The sequence below is a fragment of the Myotis lucifugus genome, unplaced genomic scaffold (genome assembly GCF_000147115.1).
Source record: "Myotis lucifugus unplaced genomic scaffold, Myoluc2.0 scaffold_283, whole genome shotgun sequence".
Taxonomy (NCBI): domain Eukaryota; kingdom Metazoa; phylum Chordata; class Mammalia; order Chiroptera; family Vespertilionidae; genus Myotis; species Myotis lucifugus.
In genome coordinates, this window is record NW_005871331.1 from 491,510 (window position 1) to 516,851 (window position 25,342).

The window sequence follows — 25,342 nt, forward strand, 5'->3', positions numbered from 1 at the left end:
TTTTCTTTGGACAAATTGTTGATATGTCATTTTAGTTGAAGCAAAAGGATTAAAAAAAAAGAAGATCACAAAGACAACATACAGTAGCAAAGCAGACAGGGACATGATGCATTTTTGGACGTGGAACTCTACTGTTGGAAGCCAGCATCTCGGTTTTCTGTCCTGGCTTCTCCTGGGAGCCTAAGGCAGAGAGCGGGCGAGACCGCCATGCCGATGTCTGGGGCCGCTCTCTGGGTGAGGTATCAGGACAGCCCTGTGCACCGTGGCTCCCCAGGCCCTCTCCTCAGGTGGAGATCCATATAGTATTCAATGGCTGTTGGGTCAAGGCACTGTCGTGTACGCCGGAGGCAGTGGGTCACTGGCAGTGGAGCTCCGTGGCGCTAATACATCACAGCGGATTCCAGGGTGGGCTCCTGAGGCGAGACAGTGAGCACACGGTCAGCCACGTGGCAGAAGTGAGGAGAGGCATGGAAAACGGCTGCTGCTTTTTTATGTCATAGAAGGTATTCATGCTCATTGACCAGTTACATTGTTCACAATATTTAAAAAGTGATGTATGTTTACCATGTGCATTTTAATCCACCTGAAATTTATTTGGGTATATGGACTACTAAGGCAAGTTGGTGCCCTTCACACTACCACCCCCTTGGCCAATCTCCCAAGCACATTAAAAAAAGAAAATCTATACTTTCCCTCCTAGTTCCTAATGCTTTAAAAAATTCACATAACACATTTTCTATGTGCCTGTACTGTATCTGAGCTTTCTCATTTATTCCATTCATCACTAATTCCTCTATAGAAGCAATTTACTAATTCCTCTATAGAAGCAATTTTCTACCATTATGCAGCAAGGATTTTTAAAACATGCAATCCCGCCCTTCCCTTCGATTGTCAAATAAAAAAAATGATAACAGCCAACACAACAATAGCCATCCAGTGTGAATGAATCAAAATTATACCTATTTTTTGGTCTGATTGGCAAAAAATATGTAATTTTGGTGTGCCGCAGAATTTGAGTCATTAGTTTATGTGTGCCCAGAGATGAAAAAGGTTGAAAATCGCTGCTTTACAGCTTTTAATTTGTTTGAAAATCTGGCAGGAAAATCACTTTAACTTTGCAAAATGCTTTTGTCTATTTTTTCTGATTTATTCCTACATAAACCTTAAAAAAGTCCCACTGAGCTTTTTATGAGAACTGGATTAAACTATAAATTAATAGGAGAAATGACTTTTCTTATTGAATTATTGATGTGACTTATCAGTATCTCAATATTAAAGGTATCCTTGCATTCCTGTAAAATTATCTGGTAATTTATTATTTAATGTTCTTCTGTGTCTAATTTGTTAATATTTTATTTAGTATGCATCATTTCTCTGAAGAAATACAATTAGTGTGTGGTTTGTGTATATCTCTGTATATATGTCTATGTGAATCTGTGTGTGTGTGTGTGTGTGTGTGTGTGAACATGGAGCATGTGTACACACTTACCAGCCATGTTAGGCTTTGGTACTCGAGGTTATAGTAGCTTTACAACATATCTTTTAGTTTCTAATTTTTTTTGCTCTGAAACATTTTATATTGCATGGGAATTAACTGTTCCTTCAAAATTTATCAGCTAAATCACTTAGCCAGAGAATCTTTTTCTGAAGGTTTAATCAATTTAAAAATTTTATTTAATTATTTTTCACGAATATTCTGATTTTATTAGAATTATGACTTTAAAACTTATTAGCATCGATTTATATCACATTTATATATTTAAATTTAAAAATTTACATCTCTTTTATAGTCTTATGTTTTTATTTTATTTATTTTTTTCTTGATTTGGTTTACAAAGAAATTCTATTTTATATTTTTCTAAAGCACAAACTCTTCAATTATCATAAATTTCTATAGTTCTCTGGTTTTAATTTATCTTTGATGTCTAGAATTCAATGTCTATTTCATTAGTTTTGCTTCTTTAATAACAAAAAAACATTTAATATTATAAATATGACTAGTATAGTTTTATACAGACCCCATTTGTTTCAATATATGTAATGTTTTCAAGTTCTAAGTGCTCTGTGGATTTACTTTTCTCTTTAGTTCATAGTTCCTTGGAAATGTGTGTGTCAGAGTGTGCACATGTGCATGTTTGTATAAATGTACAGTTGTGTATGCTGTATAAATCAGAATAGGGTTTTTGTTTACTTTTACTTTTGTTCTAATTTTCTAGATTTGCCCTGTCCAATATGGTAGCCACTAGCTACTTGTGGCTGTTTACATTTAGGTTAAAATTAAATGAAAATGTAAAGATCAGTCCTTCCAAGGCAGTGGCCATATTTGAAGTGCTCAGTAGCCACATGTGGCTACCACATGTGGCCTTTCCATTATTTTAGAAAGTTCTATTCAACAGTGTACTGTTCTAGGTTATTTTTGTCATCGGTGTCACAGAAGGTAGTTTTATACTGTCTACTTTTTGGAATTTATTGAGATTTTCTTTGTAGCTGGTATAAAATCAGTTTTTATAAATGGCCCATCGATGGTTGGAAAGAAAGTGAACCTTCTGTAAAGTATACAGTTAAATAAATATCTTAATTACGGGAATTTTAAAGTCACCAACCATGGCATAATAAATTGTTTTGCTCTATTGTTTGCCAAAGCAAGGAAGGCTCATGAGTTATCGACTTTATTTCACTAAAATTAAAACACCTTCCCTCTTTGTTTTTTCTCTGCAAATGCTTCTTGTCTTAAATTCTACTTTGCTTGAACGTAGTATTTCCATTTTTGTTTGCATTTCTTTAGTAAATATTGTCCATGTTTTCATTTTATTTTTTTATTTTTATTTAAAATATATATTTTATTGATTTTTTTACAGAGAGGAAGGGAGAGGGATAGTCAAAAACATCGATGAGAGAGATACATCGATGAGAGAGATACATCGATCAGCTGCCTCCTGCACACCCCCCACTGGGGATGTGCCCGCAACCAAGGTACATGCCCTTGACTAGAATTGAACCTGGGACCCTTCAGTCCGCAGGCAGACGCTCTATCCACTGAGCCAAACCGGTTTGGCCATGTTTTCATTTTTAACCTCTCTGTTATTTAAAGGTAATTTATTTTAAAAAAATAATTTATTGCCTTGACTGGTTTGGCTCAGTGGATAGAGCGTCGGCCTGTGGACTCAAGGGTCCCAGGTTCGATTCCGGTCAAGGGCATGTACCTTGGTTGCGGGCACATCCCCAGTAGGGCGGGAGGCAGCTGATCGGTGTTTCTCTCTCATTGATGTTTCTAACCCTCTATCCCTCTCCCTTCCTCTCTGTAAAAAAAAATCAATAAAATATATTTAAAATAAATAAATAAATAAATAAATAAATAAATAAATAATTTATCAAGGTGAAATTCACATAAATTAACCCTTTGGGAATGAACAAATCAGTGGCGTTTAGTATGTTCACAGTGTGTGCCGCCACCACCTCTGTGTGGTTTCAAAAGCTTCCCCTCGCTGTAAAGTAAAACCTCTCACCTCCTGAGCAATTGCTTCCTATTCCCCGTCCCCGCAGTCCCTGGCAACCACCGATCTATGTTCTAGCTCCACGAAAGGTAATTTATTTTTAACCACCTGATTTATAACAGGTTCCTTCCCCAGCCCTAGTGGTCTGCCCTTTTAGTGTAATAATGAATCTTTTAGCTCTTTGAAGAAATGGCCAGGAGCAAGGTAATTGGACTTTGAAAGGTCAGGGTAATGGCTGGCCCCCGAAGGAAAGGCAATGGATGGGCTGCCCCGGCCACGTGGTGCCTCATAGGTGCAGTGGTTGTAATTCTAAATGGCACGGCCAGCATCGCGCTGTTACCGTTACCGTTACCAGTGCACTCAGGAGACAGGAGATGAGGAAGAGGACGGGGAAGGGCGTGACTGGTGATGCATAAAAGGCCAAAGGTTATACTTGTCCTTGCTTTGGTCTTATCACTCAGACAATGTCTGCCCGTAGCATAATGGTACCACTGAGGCAGTTTAGCTGGGTCGTCACATCCCTTATAAGTAGCATCGAGCATTTGCCAAAATTCCGAAGCAAGTGTGGGTGTTTAGGCAAATAATCTATGATTCCCCGACCTCTATATGACCTCCAGGGTTTGTGCAAATTATCTTCTGCCCCTTTCTTTGCCTCATTTAGGGGCAGTTGCTGCCTTTTTTCAGGACCACAAGTGGCTAATGGGAAATTTAAGGAAGAGTGAGTATGGTTCAAAAACAGCATAAAAACTCCTGCACTGCACCTCAACCCGACCTTACGTTCATGTGTCCACATTTTCATTTCTCTTCTATCAAAATTGGTTCCTACAAGGAGGTGGTTATGCAGTTGAGGGGCTGTGTCCATATATCAAAGAGGTTGGCAATGCCCGGCAGGGTGTTCGTCGAGTCTCTTAGCTCCCCATCACCCCCACCGACAGGCCACGAGACCATGCAGAAAGGATGGGTCTTGGGGCTCAAGCAGGGAAGCCACAGACAGAAGGGCTACAGAATGGAGGTGCCACCTCCAGTGAGAGAGACGGGCGTTAGGACAGAGACGACATTTACCATCAAGTCCTTGGCGGTGCTTTTCCTGTTTGTCGAGGAGCCTTGGAGAATGAAGTTGCGGTTGAATGTTTTTGAGTTGGTCACTGAAGATACCGCCATTTTTTCAGCTGAAAGGAAACAAATGGGAATGTCACCCAGAGCTGGACCGACTGTTAAGGAAGAAAGACCAGGTGTCCGGATTGCCCAGGCTTGTGTTCTGGACCTGGAATCTCATTCTGGTCCGCGGGTCTGACTGGGGCTTTACCAAATAGGGTATCATTAGTAGCTTTCTGGGAAAAGGTAGGTTAGAGATCATCTAATATAGTTCATAAATTCTTATTTGCCATTTGGAAATATAAAATGCTCTAAAAAGTGCATGTATTTATAACTTTGGAGCCAAAATTGTCTGATGGCAAAATGTAACTTGAATGGCCATGCGGCCCTTTAAAGTCCTTGTCCACCCCATTGAGTGTGAACATTCTCACGCCTTCTTGCCAGGATATTAATGACACCATAGCTGGGGGTGTGGGGGTGGGAAGGCTGTTATAAATTATACAGTATATATATCATATTACCTTTTTTCCCAATTACAGTTTACACTCAATATCATTCTGTATTAGTTTCAGATGTACAGCATGGTAGTTAGAAAATCATGTACTTTACAGAGTTCTCCTGATGCTGCAAGCACCCACCTGGCCCCACACATAGTTATCACGATATTATTGACTATATTCCCTAGGCTGTGGTCTACATCTCTGTGACCACTCTGTACCTATTAATTTGAATTGCTTAATGCCTTTACCTTCTCCATCCTGCCTTCCAAACCCCTCTCCCCTAATGTCCAAGAAATTCTGAAACACATATTGACCTAAGGCTTTCAAACAAGGTGTCATGGATCTATAATAAATTTTAATTGTAGAAGTTTTGGTGGACCATAAAGTAGGCATTCAATAACCATCTAACAATGAATGGTGGAACCAAGACTTCAACATATATCTGCTGACTTCCTATTGTTCTAATTTGTAGACCTAAGATTTCTGCGTTGGCATCATCATCGTCATCGTGTGGCTCCTGAATCCAGAGAACTTGTTGAAAATGTCCAGGATAAGGGTGATACACCTGGCATCGCTAGATTCCCTTCCAGGTTAGATGCTTTGGGTGCCCTGCCCACGTCTCCCTGACAGTCATATTCCAGCACCTTCTGACACATCCTCTGCAAGTGCTGCCACTCTCCGTTGCCCATGCACGAGGCAGGTCAGAAGTACCAGGAAGCTAATGCCCTGCAGGAGTAACTTCAGCCAGTGATAGGTGGGAGTTGAAATACCTCGTCTTCATACCCTTTGGGCAAGAAACTCTGAGGTGCAGTCAGCACCATCTCCCAGAAGTTCCCAGCAGTATTTAGTGCCTTGTGCGGGCTTTCTTCTCCGAGTCATTTCTCTTCCCCTACTAGTGCGTACTGCAGTCACCTCCCAGATGAACCACTTGCACTCATATCCTTGTCCCAGGGTCTGCTTCTTGGGGATCCAAGCTGAGAAAGACCCTCCACAAGAGCGACTCCAGGTGGGAACCTGCCGTTGGATCCGCTCCTCAAACCCAGATTTCTGAGCTACTCAGAGTGAGAGTCACGCTTAGTCCTTCGGTTGCTTTGTGGTTTTCATCGAGCTCACCTCTCACGGGTGGGGCAGGCAGTTTCCTCCTCAGCTGTCTGGATGTGTCTATTGTTTGCACCTACAAACAGAACACAGCAGTCAACACACCTTCTCAAAGCCCGAAAACGTTACCTTCCACGTTTTCCACAGAACGAGTGCGGACACACGCACCTGGTTCCTCTGCTTCTGCTCCCGCTTCCTGGTGAGGTGCACACACGGTGCTATGTTGAGTCCGGCGATGGTCAGGGCTGAGATCCGGCTCTCGATATCAGAAATCTTAACGTGGCAGAAAGACAGAATCAGTAGGAAGAAAGCACAGGTGGGGAGACTCTTTGTTAAAAGTGTTATACATCGATAAAGAATAAACCAGCTTTGCTCTGGCCGGTGTGGCTCAGTTGATTGAGTGTCAGCCCATGCACCGAGAGGTCGCCAGTTCAATCCCCAGTCAGGGCACATGTCCAGGTTGCAGGTCTGATTCCCAGTAGGGGGTGTGCAGGAGGCAGCCAATTGTTGTTTCTCTCCATCTCACCCCCCTTTCTCTCTCTAAATAAAAGAATTTAAAAAAAGAACAAATCTGCTTTGATATATGCTCATTTATTCATTCAACTTCTACATCTGCTATAGTGAGAAAATAAAACACAGGCTATTCTTTGTAAGTTTAAAGTTCTAGTTGGTGGCTCTAGAGCAGGGGTCCTCAAACTACGGCCCGCGGGCCACATGCAAATACAAATATTGTATTTGTTCCCGTTTTATTTTTTTACTTCAAAATAAGATATGTGCAGTGTGCATAGGAATTTGTTCATAGTTTTTTTTTTAAACTATAGTCCGGCCCTCCAACGGTCTGAGGGACAGTGAACTGGCCCCCTGTTTAAAAAGTTTGAGGACCCCTGCTCTAGAGCATGTCAGCCACGTCAGAGCACCCCTAGGGATAAATGGGAGCCCATGGCACTTGGGGACGCCTGGCCCAGGGCCATCTGGGGTGGGTGGTCAGGGGAGGCTTCCGTGGGAGGTGACACGTGATGTGCGCTTTGAAAGTCCGGCTTCATTTTTCCATGGCATCATGACACAGCTCTGAGCTCTAGGAGGGATCCCCAGCAACTCCCGGCTCAAGTCCATCTTTCCTATTGAGGAACTCCGTCCTCCCTCTGGGCATCCGTTTCCTTGACTATAACATCGAAGGTAGGAAGGAGCTCGGATTTCCTCCCAACAGTGTCTTAAGGCAAATAGAGAGCACGAGCCCACTCAATGCCAGAAAGAACCTGGTCCATCCCTGTCCCCAGGATAAAGAAGACACAGTCCCTACTCTTAGAAAATGGCATTATTATGTGCTGTCACATCATTATGCTAAGTGTGCCTCATTCATGAACTTATTCGTAATCCAGTGACATAGGAAACCGTTCCTTGGTTTTATAGATGAGGAAACCATGGCTCAGAGGGATAAGTACTACACCCACCATCTCACAGCTGGCCTGGGGCAGACACTGGAATTGATGCCAGTGTTCCTGCTCTTGCCACATTCTCAGAGGCCTTGCCAAGGCTGGCATGGGAGGCAGTGGAAGGGGCAGGAGAAGACTGGCAGAGTTGAGGGAGGAGGTGGGGATCACGGTTGACCTGCTGACATGGCACAGTGAGTGGTGCTGGGGCATGAAATAAGTAACCTGAACGTAGGCCCAGCAGCCATGTGTGTGCTCCACCTCGAGGTCCCCATTGCCTTCCCCATCCCTCAACTTGTTTGTGCTGCTCAAGACAAACTCTAATTCTACTGTCATTTCCTGAGGGCTTCTTTGGACAAAGCCTCCTGGGACAGGTGCTATAAGAAGTGCAGAGAGGACTGAAAAGTCAGCAAATTTGGGAGATGCTTCCTCTAGCCCCGAGGAGGGGCTGCCTTGGTCAGAAAAAGAAGAGGAGGTAAGTGAAGGCCAAGCCTGTGGCAGCTGGTGAAAGAATGCAAGTATAGCTGTCCTGCAGCCCCCACCGGAGGGGCCGCGGTGCAGCCCCTGCCCCTCTCGGGCTCCCAGAGGCCTTCCTGTCTGACTCCTCAAGTTTCACTGAGAGCTGCATTGCTTTGGTTTATAGCCCAATGAGTTGCACAAGCCTCTGAGAAAGGTTGCAGGCTAAACTTTATCAGTCATTTGCAACTGGTGTGGATTAGATGCCCATCATGTTGTCTGGAAGTTTTGATAGAGGGCCTTGCTCACAGGGCCCTGGGAGACAGCTCAATGGGAGAGCAAATTGCTGGCCTCCTGTTTGCTCACTACTAGGTTCTGGATAATAAGGGGTTAGTTTTTCAAGTTTTAGTCCATAGGGCAAAGGACAAAGAGAGAGGAGACTACTGAGGGTTGATTTTTGCCTATGCCTTGTCCGTCTGTCTATTTATCTATCTATCCATTATCCATCTATCCTTTTATCCATCTATCCATCCATCTAGTTATATTCCACTTTACGCCTAAGACTGCATGCCCAATAACCCTTAAACTTGGTAGAAGAGGAGTTTCCTGTTCTAAGTTTCCTGGGAGCCAAAGCAAAGAGATCAGTGTAGGCGTCTATGTCCACAAGGTAAAGACCAAGCACTCAGGAGAATCGCTTTTCCTGACACTAAGAGTTAAGAGAGACTTTCCCCAGGAGCGCCCACATGGTGACCCTGTATAATGCAGTGGACAGCATCCTTAGTACAACCCTTGGCACAGAGTAAGGCAGACTGGACATTAGCTATTAATAACATTGTAAAATTCAGACATGAATAACAAATTAATAGGCACATTCAAACATAGGATACTTTGGATTCCAGGATTTCCTGCCATAAAATTTGGCCCCAATAATTTAAGCCTAGGAAAATTTGGAAGCAGGAGTAACTAATTATTACAACAAAACCTTCCCAAACATCTATAAATAATATTTCTTCCTGCTAGACCCTAACCCTAAGTGGCATAGGTTTTAAAGAGAAATCTGATATATTATCAAGGCTAGAATTTGGGCAAAGGAAGGCTGCACTTTAAAAGGAATCCACCCTGAAGGATCATATCCATGCAACTGAGCTGGAAATGCAGGAACTGAGAGATAAAAGGACTTCGAAATGATTCTGTGGAAGATAGGGTGCTCTCTTCTTTTGCTCAGCGATCTCCCATCTGGGCAGAGAGGAGCGTCCTTACCTGGAGCTCAGCATGGTGGACCTGGGCTGCAGCCGTGGCCACCTGGTCCTCCAGATCTGCCAGCTCGGTCTCATCAGTGCCACTGTGGATGCAGCGGGCGGCATCCTCCAGCTCGTTCAGCTGGCCTTCCAGTCCGTACACAGTGCCTGCCGCCAGGTACACCTGCGGAGGAGGCACAGCCTTGAGCTCAGCTCTGCAGACCCAAGACAAAGCAAAAGGCCAGAAGGTTCATCTTTTGCTCTGTGTCCCTGCTTTCCTGGCACCAGGAGAGATTCTGTGGGTTGGCACAGACACCGGCTAGACAGGCACTCACAGCTAAGGTGGCGGTGCCGGCAGGACAATGATAGTGATGATGATGTCAACGACACATACTTATTGAGCCAAGTGCTGAACCAAGGGCTTTGTGCGACTTATTTAATGCTCACGGCATAAACCCTTGAGGGAGGTACCAGTACCATCACTGTATTAGAGGTGAGAACACTGTGTCCTAGAAGTTCAGGGACTTCTCCAGGTCTCCTAGCTGTGAAGTGTTGAAGCCTGGTTTTGAGCTCTGGTGGGCTGATGCCAGACCCCATGCCTTAATCCACCCTGCCCTGTGAGGCTATGGTAATCTTGTTTGGAATGTTATGACTTTTACATGTCAAACTTTGACATACAGGTACTAGAATGAATGTGGTGCAGCGGTCTCAACCTGTGGGTCGCGACCCCTTTGGGGTCGCCTAAGACCATCGGAAAACATATATATAATTACATATTGTCTTGGTGATTAATCACTATGCTTTAATTATGTTCAATTTGTATCAATGAAATTGGGGGTCACCACAACATGAGGAACTGTATTAAAGGGTCGTGGCATTAGGAAGGTTGAGAACCACTGGGTTAGAGGATGACATGACATTGGTTCTGAAATGCAGGGCTGAAATAACAACATTTAGCACGTTATATAATGAAAAGGTTATTCTAACCTTAAAAAATAACCCACTGAAAAACATTAACCCGGAATTGCTTGCTTAATACAGGCCCATTTTTGGTGAAAACTATGGTTACCATGTCTGAGTAGTGTGTCCTCTCCATACCCTAGTCACTGATGACAATGACCCCACTGGTCCTGGTTCAACAAGTCTTTCTCAAAATGGTTCAAGGGAGGAGAACAGATGTTTCACTAAAAAAGGACTTTGTGGTCATAAATAGAATCAAGCAGATTTCTTTACTGTAGGACGTCTCGGTCTTTCATGTACTAACATACAGGTTTCTCAAACTCATTTGATCTTAGAGCATCTTATTGGGTTTGGCTTCCAGGAAACCCACTTGAGGGGATGTAGGACACTAAGGGACAGTCTTTCTTTCCTTGCTCTCGGAGGTCAGAGAACCATCTGAGAAGCACAGTTCTAGTGCATCATGCTCTCCTGTGCTGTGGGGTTTACGAGAGCCTTGAGGAGGAGGAGGACCAACATCTTTGTCTGGTCCTGGATTCTGGGGCAGAGCTGGGTCCTGGTGGGGCAGTTGCCACTGGTTGTAGAATACATGGCTAACATATTTGGTGTTGCTGAGAGTTACAGGACAGAGCTAAGAGGGAAGTTTGGATGGTCCCTCCATGGCCTCTGTGGCTGGGAATTAGGGGTACCTCAGGTTGTCTCTGTCATTTAGCAAAGATAAGAATAAGAACGGTGCTCAGATGGGGATGGGAGGGTGAGGGAGCCGACTGGTCCCTCCCACTCACAAGGTGGCCCTTGTTGGTCCCTAGTGTTTACACCACAGGCCCAAGAATGGTCATGCTAAGTGGTTCCCTATTGATCCCTAGATACATTTTCCATCCTTCTCTGCCCTGCTTTGTTTTATATAGGGCTGGTCTACATGAACTTCATCACCAAGGCTCCCTTGCTGACTGGGATGGGTTTGGCCAAGGGGAGACACCAGCAAAATATCAAAGGCAGGAGAAGACAGAAGTTAGAGCCTTCCTTGCCTGGGCCCCAGGCTGACAGCTTCCACTAGGGGGCGCTCTTCCAGAATCCAGTTCTCCCTGGGCTACACTGCTTAGGGCTGGTGTCGGCTTCCTCCTATGGCTACTCTCTGGATGCTACAGCACCCCTTAACCCTGAGCACACCCCAGTTACTCATCCTTTCCTGAAACTCTCCTCTTCCAGCCAGACCCCAGCCAGCACGATAGAGCCCTATACTTCACAGCTCTCAGCAAGAGCACCGAGAGACCCAGGCATTCAACCCAAGAAACCGAAGCCCCACTGTGTGTGCAGGGGAGGCTGGGGTTGGCCCAGGTTCCTGCTGCCTTTTGGGAAGAAAGAGCCGATTTCACAGGGCTGGCTCCAACAGCAGGTGAGACGTGTCAAAGCCGAGAGACGAAGGGGATTCTGAAATCCCCATGCCTCCCTCTCATTAAATGGATGAGCGAGGCAGTTTATGAAAACAGGAGATTCGGCATCAGAATGTGACATTTTTATCTCAGGCAGCTCTGAAGCCTTCAGAGGTATTTTTAAAGGCGAAACATTCTTAAGCCAACGATCTCTTTCATCTAGGAGTCCTGGTCTGTGGTAGCCGACGTTCAGAAGGCGAGAGTAAGTGTCACCGTTTCTATTTCTGACGGTCCCCGGGTTCCTCGGCACAAAGGGGAAGGCGCGGAGGACCGAGGGGCGCTCTTTAGAAGAGCCAGACAAAAGCTCGGCTTAATGCAATCGGCTGCACCCAGAGGCCAGCCTGAGAAGCAGCCCTGCCCTCTCCCGCCGCCGCTCGCTCCGATGAATTCCATCTGGAACCCGCAGAGCCAAGCAGCCTGTTCTGGCGCTGTGATCAGTGAACTAAAGAGATAAAGAAAAGCCATCCCTTCTTGGACTCAAACCCCCTCAAATTCAAAGGAACGTAGACAGAGTTCCTTCTGAGGTGAAACTGGCAGCTGGAGGGGGGAATGGGGAGGAGGAGGAGGAAGGCAGTTAACTCTTTGGGGACAGGAGAGGCAGCTGGGGCGGGGGAGGGGCTGGGCAGGGGAGCGGTACTTTACAAACCCTGGCCTGTGAGCTTCCGTCCTGTCCCTGCGGGGATCGGTGACATCCTGGATCAGGGGATAAGAGGATGGGTTTCACACCGAAAGTGTTAACAAACCCAAGGAGAGAAACATAACGCACCATGAAAAGATCTTATAAAAACTCCGACAAGGACATTCTTCAACATGCTCCTTGGGGAAGAGAAAGGCTGCTGAGCTCTCTTTGCATTAAGTGGGCCACGGGGACTGACCATTAACATTTAAATCCCGATTACTTCACACGTTGTGTTTTTTATACCATACTTTGTAAAAAAAAAAAAAAAAAGGCAACCCTTTCCCAGTGAAACATATCTTCACTTTAACCCAGCGGTTCTCAATCTGTGGGTCGTGATCCCTTTGGCGGTCGAAAGACCCTTTCACAGGGGTCGCCTAAGACCTTCCTGCATATCAGATATTTACATTATGATTCATAACAGTAGCAACATTACAGTTATGAAGTAGCAACGAAAATAATTTTAGGGTTGGGTCACAACATGAGGAACTGTATTTAAAGGGCCAGAAGGTTGAGAACCACTGCTTTAACCTTTTCAGTGCAGTGTGTCCGGGGTCCCGGCCATTTTGGGACGGTCAGCACTGAAAGAACTGAATGACAGACACAGTGAAGAAATGGAGGCCCTGCACGTTAGGCATAATCATTTCTTCACAAAGGACTCCATTCATCGGATGAAATCCTACTTCAGATGAGCATTCTCTGGGCCCCTCCAGTGTGCGCAGGGCCGTGGCCGAGGGCTAGAGCTACAGATGGAGCCAGCAGGCCCGTGTACAGGAATGTACAAGTCTGGTTCCCAACCTGCGGGTGATTGTGCTCCCCGCCTCCCCACATGGCCCCTTCCAACATTTGACAATGTCTGGAGACATTTTTTTAAAAACATTTTTTTATTGATTTCAGAGAGGAAGGGAGAGGGAGCGAGAGATAGAAACATCAATGATGAGAGAGAATCATTGATCAGCTGCCTTCTGCATGCCCCCTATTGGGGATCGAGCTCACAACCTGGGCATGTGCCCTGACCAGGAACCAAACAGTGACCTCCTGGTTCATAGGTCAATGCTCAACCACTGAGCAATAGCAGCCGGGCTGGAGACATTTTTGATTGTCAAAACTAGGAGGGTCCTAGCTGGTTTGGCTCAGTGGGTAGAGTGTCAGCCTGCGGACTGAAGGGTCCCAGGTTCAATTCTGGTCAAGGGCACATGCCCAGTTTGCAGACTCGATCCCCAGCAGGGAGGCAGCTGATCAGAAATTCTCTCTCAGCATTGATGTTTCTCTCTCTCCCCCCTCACTTCCTCTCTGAAATCAATAAAAATATATTTAAAAAAAACAACTAGGAGGGGCCCGGCAGGAGGCAGCTGATTGATGATGTTCCTCTCATCGATGTTTCCATTTCTCTATCCCTCCCCATTTCCCTCTCTCTCTAAAAATCAATAAAAAAACAAAAACAACTAGGAGGGTGCTGCTCCTGGCATCTAACGGAGAGGGACTAGAGATGCTACTAAATATCCTACAGTGCGTAGGACAGCCCCTTATGACAGACAATTACTAACCCCAAGTGTCAATGATGCCGATCGAAGGGAAGACAAATGGGTGACAAAAAGTCCAGCAGAGTGAGGCGAGCGCTTTGATTGACACACACTTAGGTTTCAGGGGAATCCAAAGGGAGAAAATCTTCAATTTTTAAAGTGAAACAAAGATTGGCTTTTTGGGGGGTAAAACTTTGAGGTATTTTGATTTGTTGTTTCAACTTTTAGCAAAAATTCCCTCTAAGAACAGTTCCTGATTTCTGTGAACAGCATTCATTAGCGCACCCCCACACCAGGGTTCAGTCAGCTGGGTCTGCAAAGATGGAATCAGCTGACTTGGTTTGATACCCGTCTCGTGGGCAGGACTATGCCAGCTGGTGATGGGGCTCTGTGTCGCCCCTGGTCTGCGTTGCTGGAAAATTCTCATTGGACCTTTATGGAAATGCTCAGCAATGATTGTGGATATTTACACGTAAGAATCTATGACATTCTTTCTGTCCTCACAAGTTGGAAGGATAGAAAACTCTATTCCCAGCAGACTTATCTGAGAAGCAGGACAGACCAGTTGTCATAACCTGAGTTCTGTGGGCAACTACTCTCATCTCCTACAATGGCGCTGGCCACGCTCTACCTGGATCCCCACACATCCCTTTTACAGTCTCTGCATAGCCCCATCCATGCCCACTCCCCACCCCCAAGCTTCAGTGCTTTTGTTCCCAATAGCTCAAATCTACACACAAGACTGTCCTTGGGCTACTGTAGACACCTTGCTGCACACGAAGAGAATGGAGAGCCTGCTGGCTGTAGAAGGGCCCGTTCCTTTGTCTTAGGTCAGACAACTCTGAGAGGCAACTTAAATCCCCGAGCTCCCTGCAGGAGCAGATTGAAGCTACTCTTTGTCTAAGATCATACCTTCACCTGGCTTCTTCCCTCTCCCTTTCTTTCCTCCCTCCCTTACTAGCCTATCCTGGGAGCACTTCCCTAACAAATCACTTGTAGGCAGGACCCCGGCCCAAGACCCTTCCTGGGAATGTATTTGCTCTGGTGGTGGGGGTGTGTATGTGTGTGTCCTTGCACTCTTTGTGACGAGTTATAACTCCATCAGCTGCTGCTTCACACGTGCTTGCCCCGGACAAGGTACATCCACACCATCTTACGTTTTCTTCCAGGGAGGTCAGCTGCTCATCCAGTCTCACTTGGTCTGTCCCAAGAGGAAATGTCCCCTTCTCTCTGTCAGGAGGGCCAGGTGGGAACTCCCAGGGCCCTGTCGACTCTGCTATCAACTCCTCCGTGGCATTGATGACTTTCAGGACTTCTGTGGAGATGTTGCAGAGAGAAACAGCAGAATACTTCTGTTTGGCCCAATAACAGAAGGAGACAGAAGACAAGAACAGCACATTAACAACGACGTGGAAATTCTACATTATCATGGCGCTCGTCATGAGATTGCTTCCATTATAACAGACACAAACGTTAATGTGCCAAAGGAACGAGAAGCTAAGCAATCTACACAGCAGCGGGGGACTCAGAGGAGGCCTGATTTGACTTGGCCTGGCTTTTGGGACTCACGCTGAATTATCTCAGCATCTTCGGGAGGGAGGAAGGAAAGCTCAAGAGGAAGCTACCATGTCTTCTGCCCACTGCTGAGAGTTTTATATCCATCACCTCACTTTCTGGATGATATCCTACTTCCTCCACAGAGCTTCGGTCACAGACTCTGTCAAATACAACCACGGTGTGGTCCAGTGGGCAGCTTTCTGGACAGGGAGTTAGGAGACCTGGTCTCTACATCTGGCTCTAACTTCATCTTGTTACAGGACCTTGGCCAAGTTATAACCCATTTCTGAAACTCAGTTTGGTCATCTGTACAATGAGCGTATTGGAAAAGAGTTCCTCTGCAGGGTCTTGCTAGCCACTGTGTGTTACCTCGCACACACCTATTCTCCTGCCCATTCTTCCTGGCTCTCCTCCAGCATAGAGGCTGAACAGAAAAATACTCCATTTCTCAGCCTCCCTTGCAGCTAGGGGCAGTCATGTGACATAGTTTTGACCAATGAGCCTGAAGAGAAAGCCTACAGAGGAGGTTTCTAGAAAAGCTTTTTTCTAACAGGTGAATAGATGCAGCTGATGCTCCCCTTCCCTACTTCTTTCTACTTGATCAGAGATGTACAGTTATGAGAAAGGTGAGGATAAATACCAAAATGCTGAGTAACGTGGATCAAAAAGGCTGAAGCCCAGGTAGCATTATCCTTCACTACCTGCTCCTGAACATCTTTGTTATAGGAAAAAAATAATTTCCTATCTGTTGAAGTCACGTGCGGTTCCCTCTGAAAAGGCCTGGGCTCTGGGATCCCTTCTTTATTTGCCTGGCCTGTTCAGATAAAATGCTGGTGGGGATTCGGGGTGCCGGCAGGGAGCCCTGTATGGGGGAGAAAGGAAAAGTTAAGGGCCCTTTCTTCCCTGTTGCTCACAGCCCCGAGACACAGAGGGAATGGCAAAATCAAGCGCAGTCTGAGAGCGAGAGTGAGCTTTCTATCACAGCAGCTGACATTCCCTTCAGATATTATCGGAGGGGTCTGATGTGACAGTGTCATGGCACCTAATAAGGGAGAGGGGAGAGTGTGGGAAAACCAGCGATGGAAAAGGGGCCACCGCAGACCAGGAAGGTTGGCCAAAGGCCTCTGTGGCCAAGGGCCCCACAGACAGTGGAATGAGACTAGCCGTGAACCCTGGCAGTAACCAGGATCAAGTGATCAAAGAAATGCGAATTAAACAACCAATCTTATTAAGGGCAGGACACATGTGCAGTTCCCTCTGAAAAGGCCTGGGCTCTGGGATCCCTTCTTTATTTGCCTGGCCGCAGATACAGGTACTAGGCTCACTCAGTCTTACAGATGAGGAACTGAGGCTTAGAGCAGTGATGGGGTTTGTCGGGGGAAGGAGCCAGGATTTGCACCCAGGCCCGCCTGATTTCAAAGCCCAGGTCTCAACACGCCGGCCTGAGGAGCCTACCCCTTAGAAAGCTGGTTCTGACTGTCAGAGAAAAGCACAGAAAATGATTACTGCAGCTTGAGTCAAAGGTCAGAAGGGCCCGGGTGGGGCGGCCGCAGTGGGGATGGAAGGATGAGAGCACGCTATTCTGGAAAGGGAACAGCGGTGCTGGGGGCTGCAGGGGGAAGAGCGACCTGGAAGAAAGGAAGAAAGGAGGCTTAAATGCCAGGAGAGAAAGAACGGTCATTAGGCTTTTGAAATAAGGAAAAATGTAATATTTCCAAGTTCCTTTCTTACAACCCAAGGGACAGAATGGTGACCAAATGCCCAAACGGGGCAGCCTCGAGGCATCTGTGTAGTCTCTCCCTTGCATCCATTATTTCTGATGTCAAGTTTCCCGAGTGGGTTCAGGGGGCACAATCTTCATAGTTGGCTTTAGTAAAAACGAGGAAGTGTGGGGCCCTCTGGTCTTCCTTTCAGCCTGGCGATGAAGGGATGTTCCTTCGGGGGCGAGTAGGGGGCGGTGGGCATCCCAAGTGACATATTGGCACCCAAAGGGCTGGCCCTTTGGGAGTAACTCCAGGCGGAGGGGAAAAGCCCTTTAGCCATTAAAGTTGCATAAATACATTCGGGGCCACGCCCTCTCCCTGCAGAATGCTGCTCCTGTGACCCTTGGAGGGGAAGCGGAGAGGAGAGAAGGAAGCCAGCGTAGAGTGAATGCGGCTCCCTCCTGCGCCCAGTGTGACAGGCTCGTCATCATTTCATTTAACCCTCATGACAGCCTCACGCGGTGGATGCTTTCATCCCCTCTTCGGAGGTGGAGAGACCCTGGCTCAGTGAGGAAGATACTGTGCTGGAGACATTGGTCTCTAAAGTCCACACTCCTCCCTACCTGTCATATCCCCCCTCTACGTGCCTAATTCCCGGGGCCCGATGGACTGTAGAAAGTGATGATGGAACAGAACTGAGCTGAGTAATCAGACCAGAGAACAGCAGGTCAGCAAGAGAAGGGCCCTCGGGTGGTTCTGCAGCCTCCACCACGGGACATGGCTCAGAATGAGCTCGATGGTCTGGCAATGACCAACCGCACCACGGAGCCTGAGGTCTACCCATGACAGGCTCCTGGGCCGAGCCCTTCGGAGCCCACCCGGGCCTGGGCCGCCAAGGACACGCAGAGCGAAGAAGGATGAGGTCTCCGAGAAATTCCGCTCTGAGTGTGACACCATCACTTTCTGCCCCAGCCCACAGGTGCTGTCCCGGCTCTAGGAAAGGCTGCTACCAGATGTCCAGAGCAGGCAAGGACATGTGTCCAAATGCCCTGATCTCATGTATTTTTTCCCCTTTTTCAAGGGTGAGACAAGAAACCCCGTATGTCCTCCTAAATAGCTGACAGAAATCTGCTAGAAAAATTCAATGCAAATATGTTGCAATTCTCATGAAACAGAAGGCGCTCTGGCAACGCCTCTACAGCCCGTCAAAACACGCTCTCCAGCAACAGACTCCTGTCCCGAAGAGGGACTTGACGAGACAGAGGGGATGAAAGTGGAGCACGAACCTACTAAGTTAGCATGTGTAATAAACCGAAACAAAGCGTAAGGGCGGTTAGACAGCAGACCCCTCGGGTAGCTTCTTAGCTCATCCTCATTTTGATGGTCAAGCCACTTATGAAAGAAATAAACCATTTTAAAATGGTAATTCTAGAAATGCATTTTCTAAAACGTGCCATCTGCAGTATAGCTCTAGAAAGAAAGCCACTGGTCTGTGCATGGCCCTGCACTTCCGGGGTGGACTCCCTGTTGTTGATGTGGGCCACCCGAGCAAGGCCACTGCAGGACCTGGTGCGGACCAGAGAGGAGGGGCCTCGGGGCCATGACCTTCGACCAGACCTTGCCTGGCAGGTGTAGAGCAGGTGGGGCTTCCTGTCCTGGCTGAGGAGGTGACTGTGGGCATCAATGTATTTTGCTTTTGTATGTTGGCTATTCCTCAGAAAAAAATGGTTCCCGAACAGACTGGAAACGTTTTCCCACTGCTGGTGGTAACCAGGGTGCCCCGGGGCACGCACGCAGCTCTGAAGAAGCCCAACAAGACATGAAACCACCTTCCACGATCACCGGGAAAGGAGGTGGCACATGGCAGCCAGGGTGACTTGATACGTGTAAGGTCCCCCTTGTCACTCCTCCGCTGAAACCTTTCCAGGTGCTTCCCCTCTCACCAGAAGAGAGCGAAATTCTTTGCGTGGCCCTGCCTGCTCTGGCCCCTGCCCTCTCTCACGTCCCCATCACTCTCCTCTTGGCCCCCTCGCTCCAGCCACCCTGGTCTTTAACCTGTTCCTTGAAGCTGTCAAGGTCATTTTCACCGCAAGGCCTTGCATGTGTTCCTCTGCCTGATAAGCCTGTCCTTTAGGTCTTCGCTTGACTTTTTCCTCCTTGTCCTCCAGGTCTCGGTCTCAGAGACACTTGGTCACACCATCCAGGACTCAGCCTCCTTCCAACTCACCGCTGTCATGGCCTCTACTTACTCTTCTTCTTAGCCCTTGTCATCACCTGACATCTTCCCCCGATGTATGTCCATGTTCCTCTGCTGTTCCCTCCAACAGGAGGCAAACTCCATGAGAGCGGGGAACTTTCCTCCCTTATTCTTACTATAGTGCAGCTCTTCCTTCAACAAAATTATTTGTTGACTAAATAGTGAATGAACGGGGATTCAAATTCCATTCTCTCCTCCCCAAAGGAAGAAGTGAGACTTTGTCCCAACACCAAGTACTAAGAAGTGATCTTTTCACAATCAGAGGGGAGAGGTGGGTGCAAATCATAAAACAAATAGTTTAATTTTAATATAGTCTAGGACCGTGGTCGGCAAACTGCGGCTCGCGAGCCACACCCGGCTCTTTGGCCCCTTGAGTGTGGCTCTTCCTAAGCCTTAGGAGTACCCTAATTAAGTTAATAACAATGTACCTACCTATATAGTTTAAGTTTAAAAAATTTGGCTCTCAAAAGAAATTTCAATCGTTGTACTGTTGATATTTGGCTCTGTTGACTAATGAGTTTGCTGACCACTAGTCTAGGATATACTCTGGACTATTTCATTGCATCTTGTATCAATATTCACAAATTTAATTCCTGTGCCTGTAAGACATAATGTAATATCTTAACAGATAGGCCCTCTTCATTCCTCTTAGTTTTTTTCTAAACATTTTGAAATTATTCTTGATTTTATCAGATGATTTTAAAAATCCTTTATGGCCCTGACCGGTTTGGCTCAGTGGATAGAGCGTCGGCCTGCAGACTGAAGGGTCCCAGGTTTGATTCCGGTCAAGGGCATGTACCTTGGTTGTGGGTACATCCCCAGTAGGGAGTGTGCAGGAAGCAGCTGAATCAATGTTTCTAACTCTCTATCCCTCTCCTCACTTCCTCTCTGTAAAAAATGAATAAAATATATATTTAAAAATCATTTATGAAAGTTAATAAGTACCCGGTTTGGATTTTTATTTGAATTACATTAAACTTCTACCTTAACTCTGGAAGAATTCATCTTTACACTATCTTTCCCACTAGCAAACTGCTAGATTTCTTGGAGATCTGTAGTTTTCTTGCTAAGTCTTCATTTCACATTCTTTGCTTCTATTATGGGTATTAATTTCCATTTTATCCCTCCACCTCCCCCCATCAGGTTTGAGATTCATCTGCAAATTTAGTTTATGGCAAATTAATGGCTAAACTAAAAACTCCTGACATAGGGAGTTCTAGCGTGAATCCCAGAACCATTTGAGCTGCATTGTGTAATTATGCTGAGTGATGTGGATCTATGAGCAGAGCGGCTACTAACCAACCTTCTCTTAGAATAGAATGGATTTTAATTTTGCATTTATTTGCAAGATTGCTGAATTCTCTTACAAACTCTATGTCTCAGGTAAATGTTCATGATCTCTGACTTTACCCAGGTCTCTATTGCTGCCTGTGGATCCTTTCTATTCACATTCTTTTCTCTTCCATTCTATGCGATAGCTATTTCAAACCCTCTCCACAATCTTGAAACTCCAATGCCCTTATCCCCTCACTTTCAGAAGAAAAACCTGCCTTCTAGTCAGAGAGCTAGAGAGAGGAGGGGGAAAAAAACCCACACAGACTATAAAAGAAAACCTCTTCAACTTCTTGACATCAAATCTACCCACTTGCTGGTATGTGGAACAATCTGTCTCTGCTATTCCAATGTTTTCTGGACCTCATCCTCTCCTTTTCTGCAAGATCCCCTTATTGCTGAACAATTAGGGTGTGCCAATCTTTTCCTACAATACAAATACAATGCTTGATGAACCGCCTGTGATACCTGGGCTGCTTACCCATGGTTCTCCTTTAGGACAAATGAATGGAAGTACGATTGCTGGACCAAAGGGTATGTAGACTTCGATGGCTTTGAGTTACCAAGCTACCAATGATTTCTTCTTTGACCCATTGGTTGTTCAGGAATGTGCTGTTTAACTTCCACATATTTGTGACTATCCCAGTTTTCCTCCTGTTATTAATTTCTCCTTTCATAACATAATGTGTGGAAAAGATATTTGGTATGACATCAATCTTCTTAAATTTGGTAAGAACTGTTTTGTAACCTAACAGACGATCTCTCTTGAAGAATGTTTGGTGTGTGCTGGAGAAGGAAGTATACTCTGCTGCTGTTGCATGGAATGTTCTGTATGTGCCTGTTTGGTTCATTTGATATATACTTTAAGTCCAACATTTCCTTAGTGCTTTCTTGTCTGGATGATCTACTGAAAGTACTTAAGTCCTCTACTATTATTGTATTGTTGTCTTTTTCTCCCTTTAGATCGTTTAGTGTTTGCTTAGTATCTTTAGGTGCTACTAGTATATTTATTTATGATTGTTATGATTGATGAATTGACTCCCTTTATTATTATATAATCACATTTCTAGTAAGCTTTTGAGCTAAAATCTATTTTGTCTGATGTTCAGTATAGCTACCCATGTTCTCTTTTGATTTTCACTTGCATGGAATATCTTTTTCCATCCCTTCACTTTGAGCCTATGTGTGTCCTTAAAGCTGAAATGAATCTCTTGTAGGCATATAATTGGGTCTTCTTCTTTTTTTTTTAATACCCATTAAACTACTCAGTATCTTTTGATTGGAGAATTTAATCCATTTACATTTAGAGTGATTACTGATAGGTAAGGACTTTATAAAGCCATCTTATTGTTTTCTGGATGTTTTGTTGTTCTCTTGTTCTTTTCTTCCTCTCTTGTTGTCTTTGTGAACTGCTGATTTTCCATCATCAATGCTATTCTGGAACTTCTCCACTGGACTCCTGGACTCCCACAAAAGCTCTCTTGTCCATTGGTAATTATTTAATTTCATGTTCTCCAGGGGTTACAGGGCCATGGCCAAGAGGAACTAGAGTTGGTTCACAGGCCACTCCAAGGTCCACAGCCATGACCAAGGTCTGTATGCCTCCTATCTGGTGCAGGAGTGGGTGAGACTCCTCCTGGGAGTATATATGGGTCATTGTCATTCTTTACATGTTTATGGAGAGAGGAGTCCTAGCTTTTATGAAATACCTAAAGAGATCTGCAACCCTCAAAAAGTTAAAAGCCACTTGCTGTTGTTTTTATCTTCCTATTTTATCAGAAATGGTTGCTTAACTTTATCAGCTATTGCTTAGAATTCATTCTTCATTCAACATTTATGAATTTTCTACTTTATGTCCAACAGCAATCAAGGAATTTAACAACATAATCATGTTTCCCCCCTTTTTCTTATAAATATAATGGAAAATATTAATGTTTCATAAAATTGATATTATTGCTATTCCTAGACTAAATCCTACATGGCCATTGTAAATTATTATTTTATTATGTAGTTAAAAACCATTTGCTAACATATTGAGGGTTTTTGAATCTTTATTAACCAGTGAGTTAGTATGTAAATTTTTGGTGGCATCTGACTTTTGGGTCAGATTCAGACCAAGATTTTAAATAAATAAAATGAACTTGGATACTTTCAATTTTTTAATGCTAAAGAACAGTGTAAATAGTATGGAAGTGACTAGTACTATGAACATTTGATGAGTTTTATTGGCAGAGACTTTGGGTCCAGCTTCTTTCTGAGGAATAACTCTGACAACTTTCCCAATTTCTTCTATGGTCTGTTCAGATTTTATGATACTCAGAGCCAGTTTTGCTAATTTACTTCTTGGAAACAATCACTATTTAAAGAAGTTACTACAAATATCAAATCATTCACCTATAATTTTAAAAAATCTTAAAGCCACATATACTTATTATTTTTCAAACATATGTATATACTATTTTGATGGACAAAATACACATTATGTAAAAGTGTTTACATTCATAACTTTGTCATGTATTTATTTGATCAATAGTAAAATATTATGATGTTCAAGATGTTCTTGATATTTACAACGAGTTCTCATTCAGGAAAAACTCTAGGGTTTCACTGTATTGCTTTGAGATGGATATTCTTAATCATAATTATCTGTTTCATTGACAGTTTTTTAATGGAATGTGTGTTAAATGTTTCCAAGGACCATTTTGACATCAGTTGAGATTATGGTGTGCTTTTAAAAAACAGCACTTACTAAATGATTTCTTATAACAATGAGGTTTCCTGCCATTAACTTCATTTTTGCATGTTCAGAATAAAATATATTAGTGGTGGCTTGTGATTCTCTTAATATTGCAAAATTTAGTTTGCTAGTGTTGTATTTGAAATTTTGGTATTTGTGTTTGTAGGTAAGGCTCCTCCCTCCCTCCCTCCCTCCCTCCTTCCCTCCCTCCTTTCCTTCCTTCCTTCCTCTCCTGTTTTTATATTCTCTCTATTCAGAATGTTTTCCAAGAGCACAGTCCTGTTTATTCTGCAGAGCTTCAGACCCTTTTGCCTTCTCTCCCCTCTTACCTCCCATGATCCCATCTCCGCAGGGCGTCTTACTTTTGGGCTTTAGTGGGGCCAGAGCTTTGTTTTTGAGACCTTTCTACTTCTAGAGCTACTCTGCCTTTCCCCCTTCAAACCACATCTGTCCAATGTCCCACTCTACTGCTGTGGCTGAGGTAACCTAGGTTTTTGCCTGACCCTTCAGGTGACACCTGCACGTTACAGAGGCTTTAGGGCTCTTTGCATTGGAGTTCTGGCCAGTCCTTCTCTCGCGCTCAGTTCACCCTTTGCCCAGAGAGGAAGGTGTTCTCCGAAGTCCCGTTCTCCAGGGGAGACCCCGGGGCTCTGTTTTCCCAGCCAGGCAGGCCCTCCCCACGGTCTCCGCACAAGGACAGGCTGTGGGAAGGGGTGAACCAATGACAGACAACGTGGGCAAATGAAGCCTCCTCACCTGTTCAAGCACGTGGACAAGAGCTGTAGCTCTCTTTTTAAAAAATTTAATATATTTTTATTGATTTTAGAGAGGAAGGAAGAGGGAGAGAGAGATGGAAACATCAGTGATGAAGGAGAATCATTGATAGAGCTTGCAAACAGCGCATGTACCCTTGACAGGAATTGAACCTGGGACCCTTCAGTCCACAGGCCAAAGCTCTATTCACTAAGCCAAACCAGTTAGGGTATCTAAGTGGATAGCTAATGCCTGTTTCCCTAGGGCCGTGGTCGGCAAACCGCGGCTCACGAGCCACATGCGGTTCTTTGGCCCCTTGAGTGTGGCTCTTCCACGAAATACCACGTGCGGACGCGCACGTACAGTGCAATTGAAACTTCATGGCCCATGCGCAGAAGTCGGTATTTTGTGGAAGAGCCGGTATTTTGTGTGGCTCGCGAGCCGCGGTTTGCCGAGCCGCAGTTTGCCAACCACTGCCCTAGGGCAACAGTTAAATAGAGAGTTGGAAAAGAGACGTGACTTCCTCCACAGGCACATGGCCTGCGGAGGTCAGCGGAGTCTGTAGGCCTCAAGTTAGCATCTAACACCATATTCACTTCAGCACCAACTAAAGATCAAGACGCTCTTCTGAAATGAAAAGCTACCCGAGAGGAAGGACAGCCAGTCCGCCTGTGGATGGCGAGTTATTTCACAAGGGTGAGCTACACGCGGACAATATTTGGTTTTATGTCAACACTATGATGTCGACAAAAGCTGGTCACAAGCACATGAAGCTTCAGAAGCCCAAGGCTCTGCGTTTTCTCAGCATCAATAAGCCTATCTCCCTGACCACTGAGCAGCACTGTGTTTCTCTGGGACTTGATGTTAGTAAGTGGGGAGCAGCCATGAGAAGGTGCACAGTGACATTGGTTAGTTTGGAGAAGTCTCAGTACCTTGGTGAGAATTACTCCCTGAAACTATAAATATGGGAGATGTTAGCTAGTCTGTGACTCCCTTGTGAAAATAAAGCACAATGGCTCAGCCAGCTGTGCTAAGAACTGGCAAACAAAGACACCTTAAATAGAAATGTTTTCAGGACACTGGATGTAAAAAGTTGACGATAA

General features: G+C 45.2%; 1 protein-coding gene across 1 annotated transcript in view; it reads right to left on the minus strand.

Moving 5' to 3' along the window:
• Window positions 1–25,342, minus strand: part of MYRIP (myosin VIIA and Rab interacting protein) — a 144,937-nt gene continuing 119,595 nt past the window's right edge. Inside the window, exons 13-18 of the mRNA XM_023763416.1 lie at window positions 15,058–15,252; window positions 9,334–9,495; window positions 6,356–6,460; window positions 6,203–6,263; window positions 4,557–4,663; window positions 1–413 (exon numbers count right to left, since the gene is read on the minus strand). Of these exons, the coding sequence (XP_023619184.1) occupies window positions 381–413; window positions 4,557–4,663; window positions 6,203–6,263; window positions 6,356–6,460; window positions 9,334–9,495; window positions 15,058–15,252 (663 nt within the window). The 3' untranslated portion in view covers window positions 1–380. The remainder of the gene's footprint in view (window positions 414–4,556; window positions 4,664–6,202; window positions 6,264–6,355; window positions 6,461–9,333; window positions 9,496–15,057; window positions 15,253–25,342) is intronic.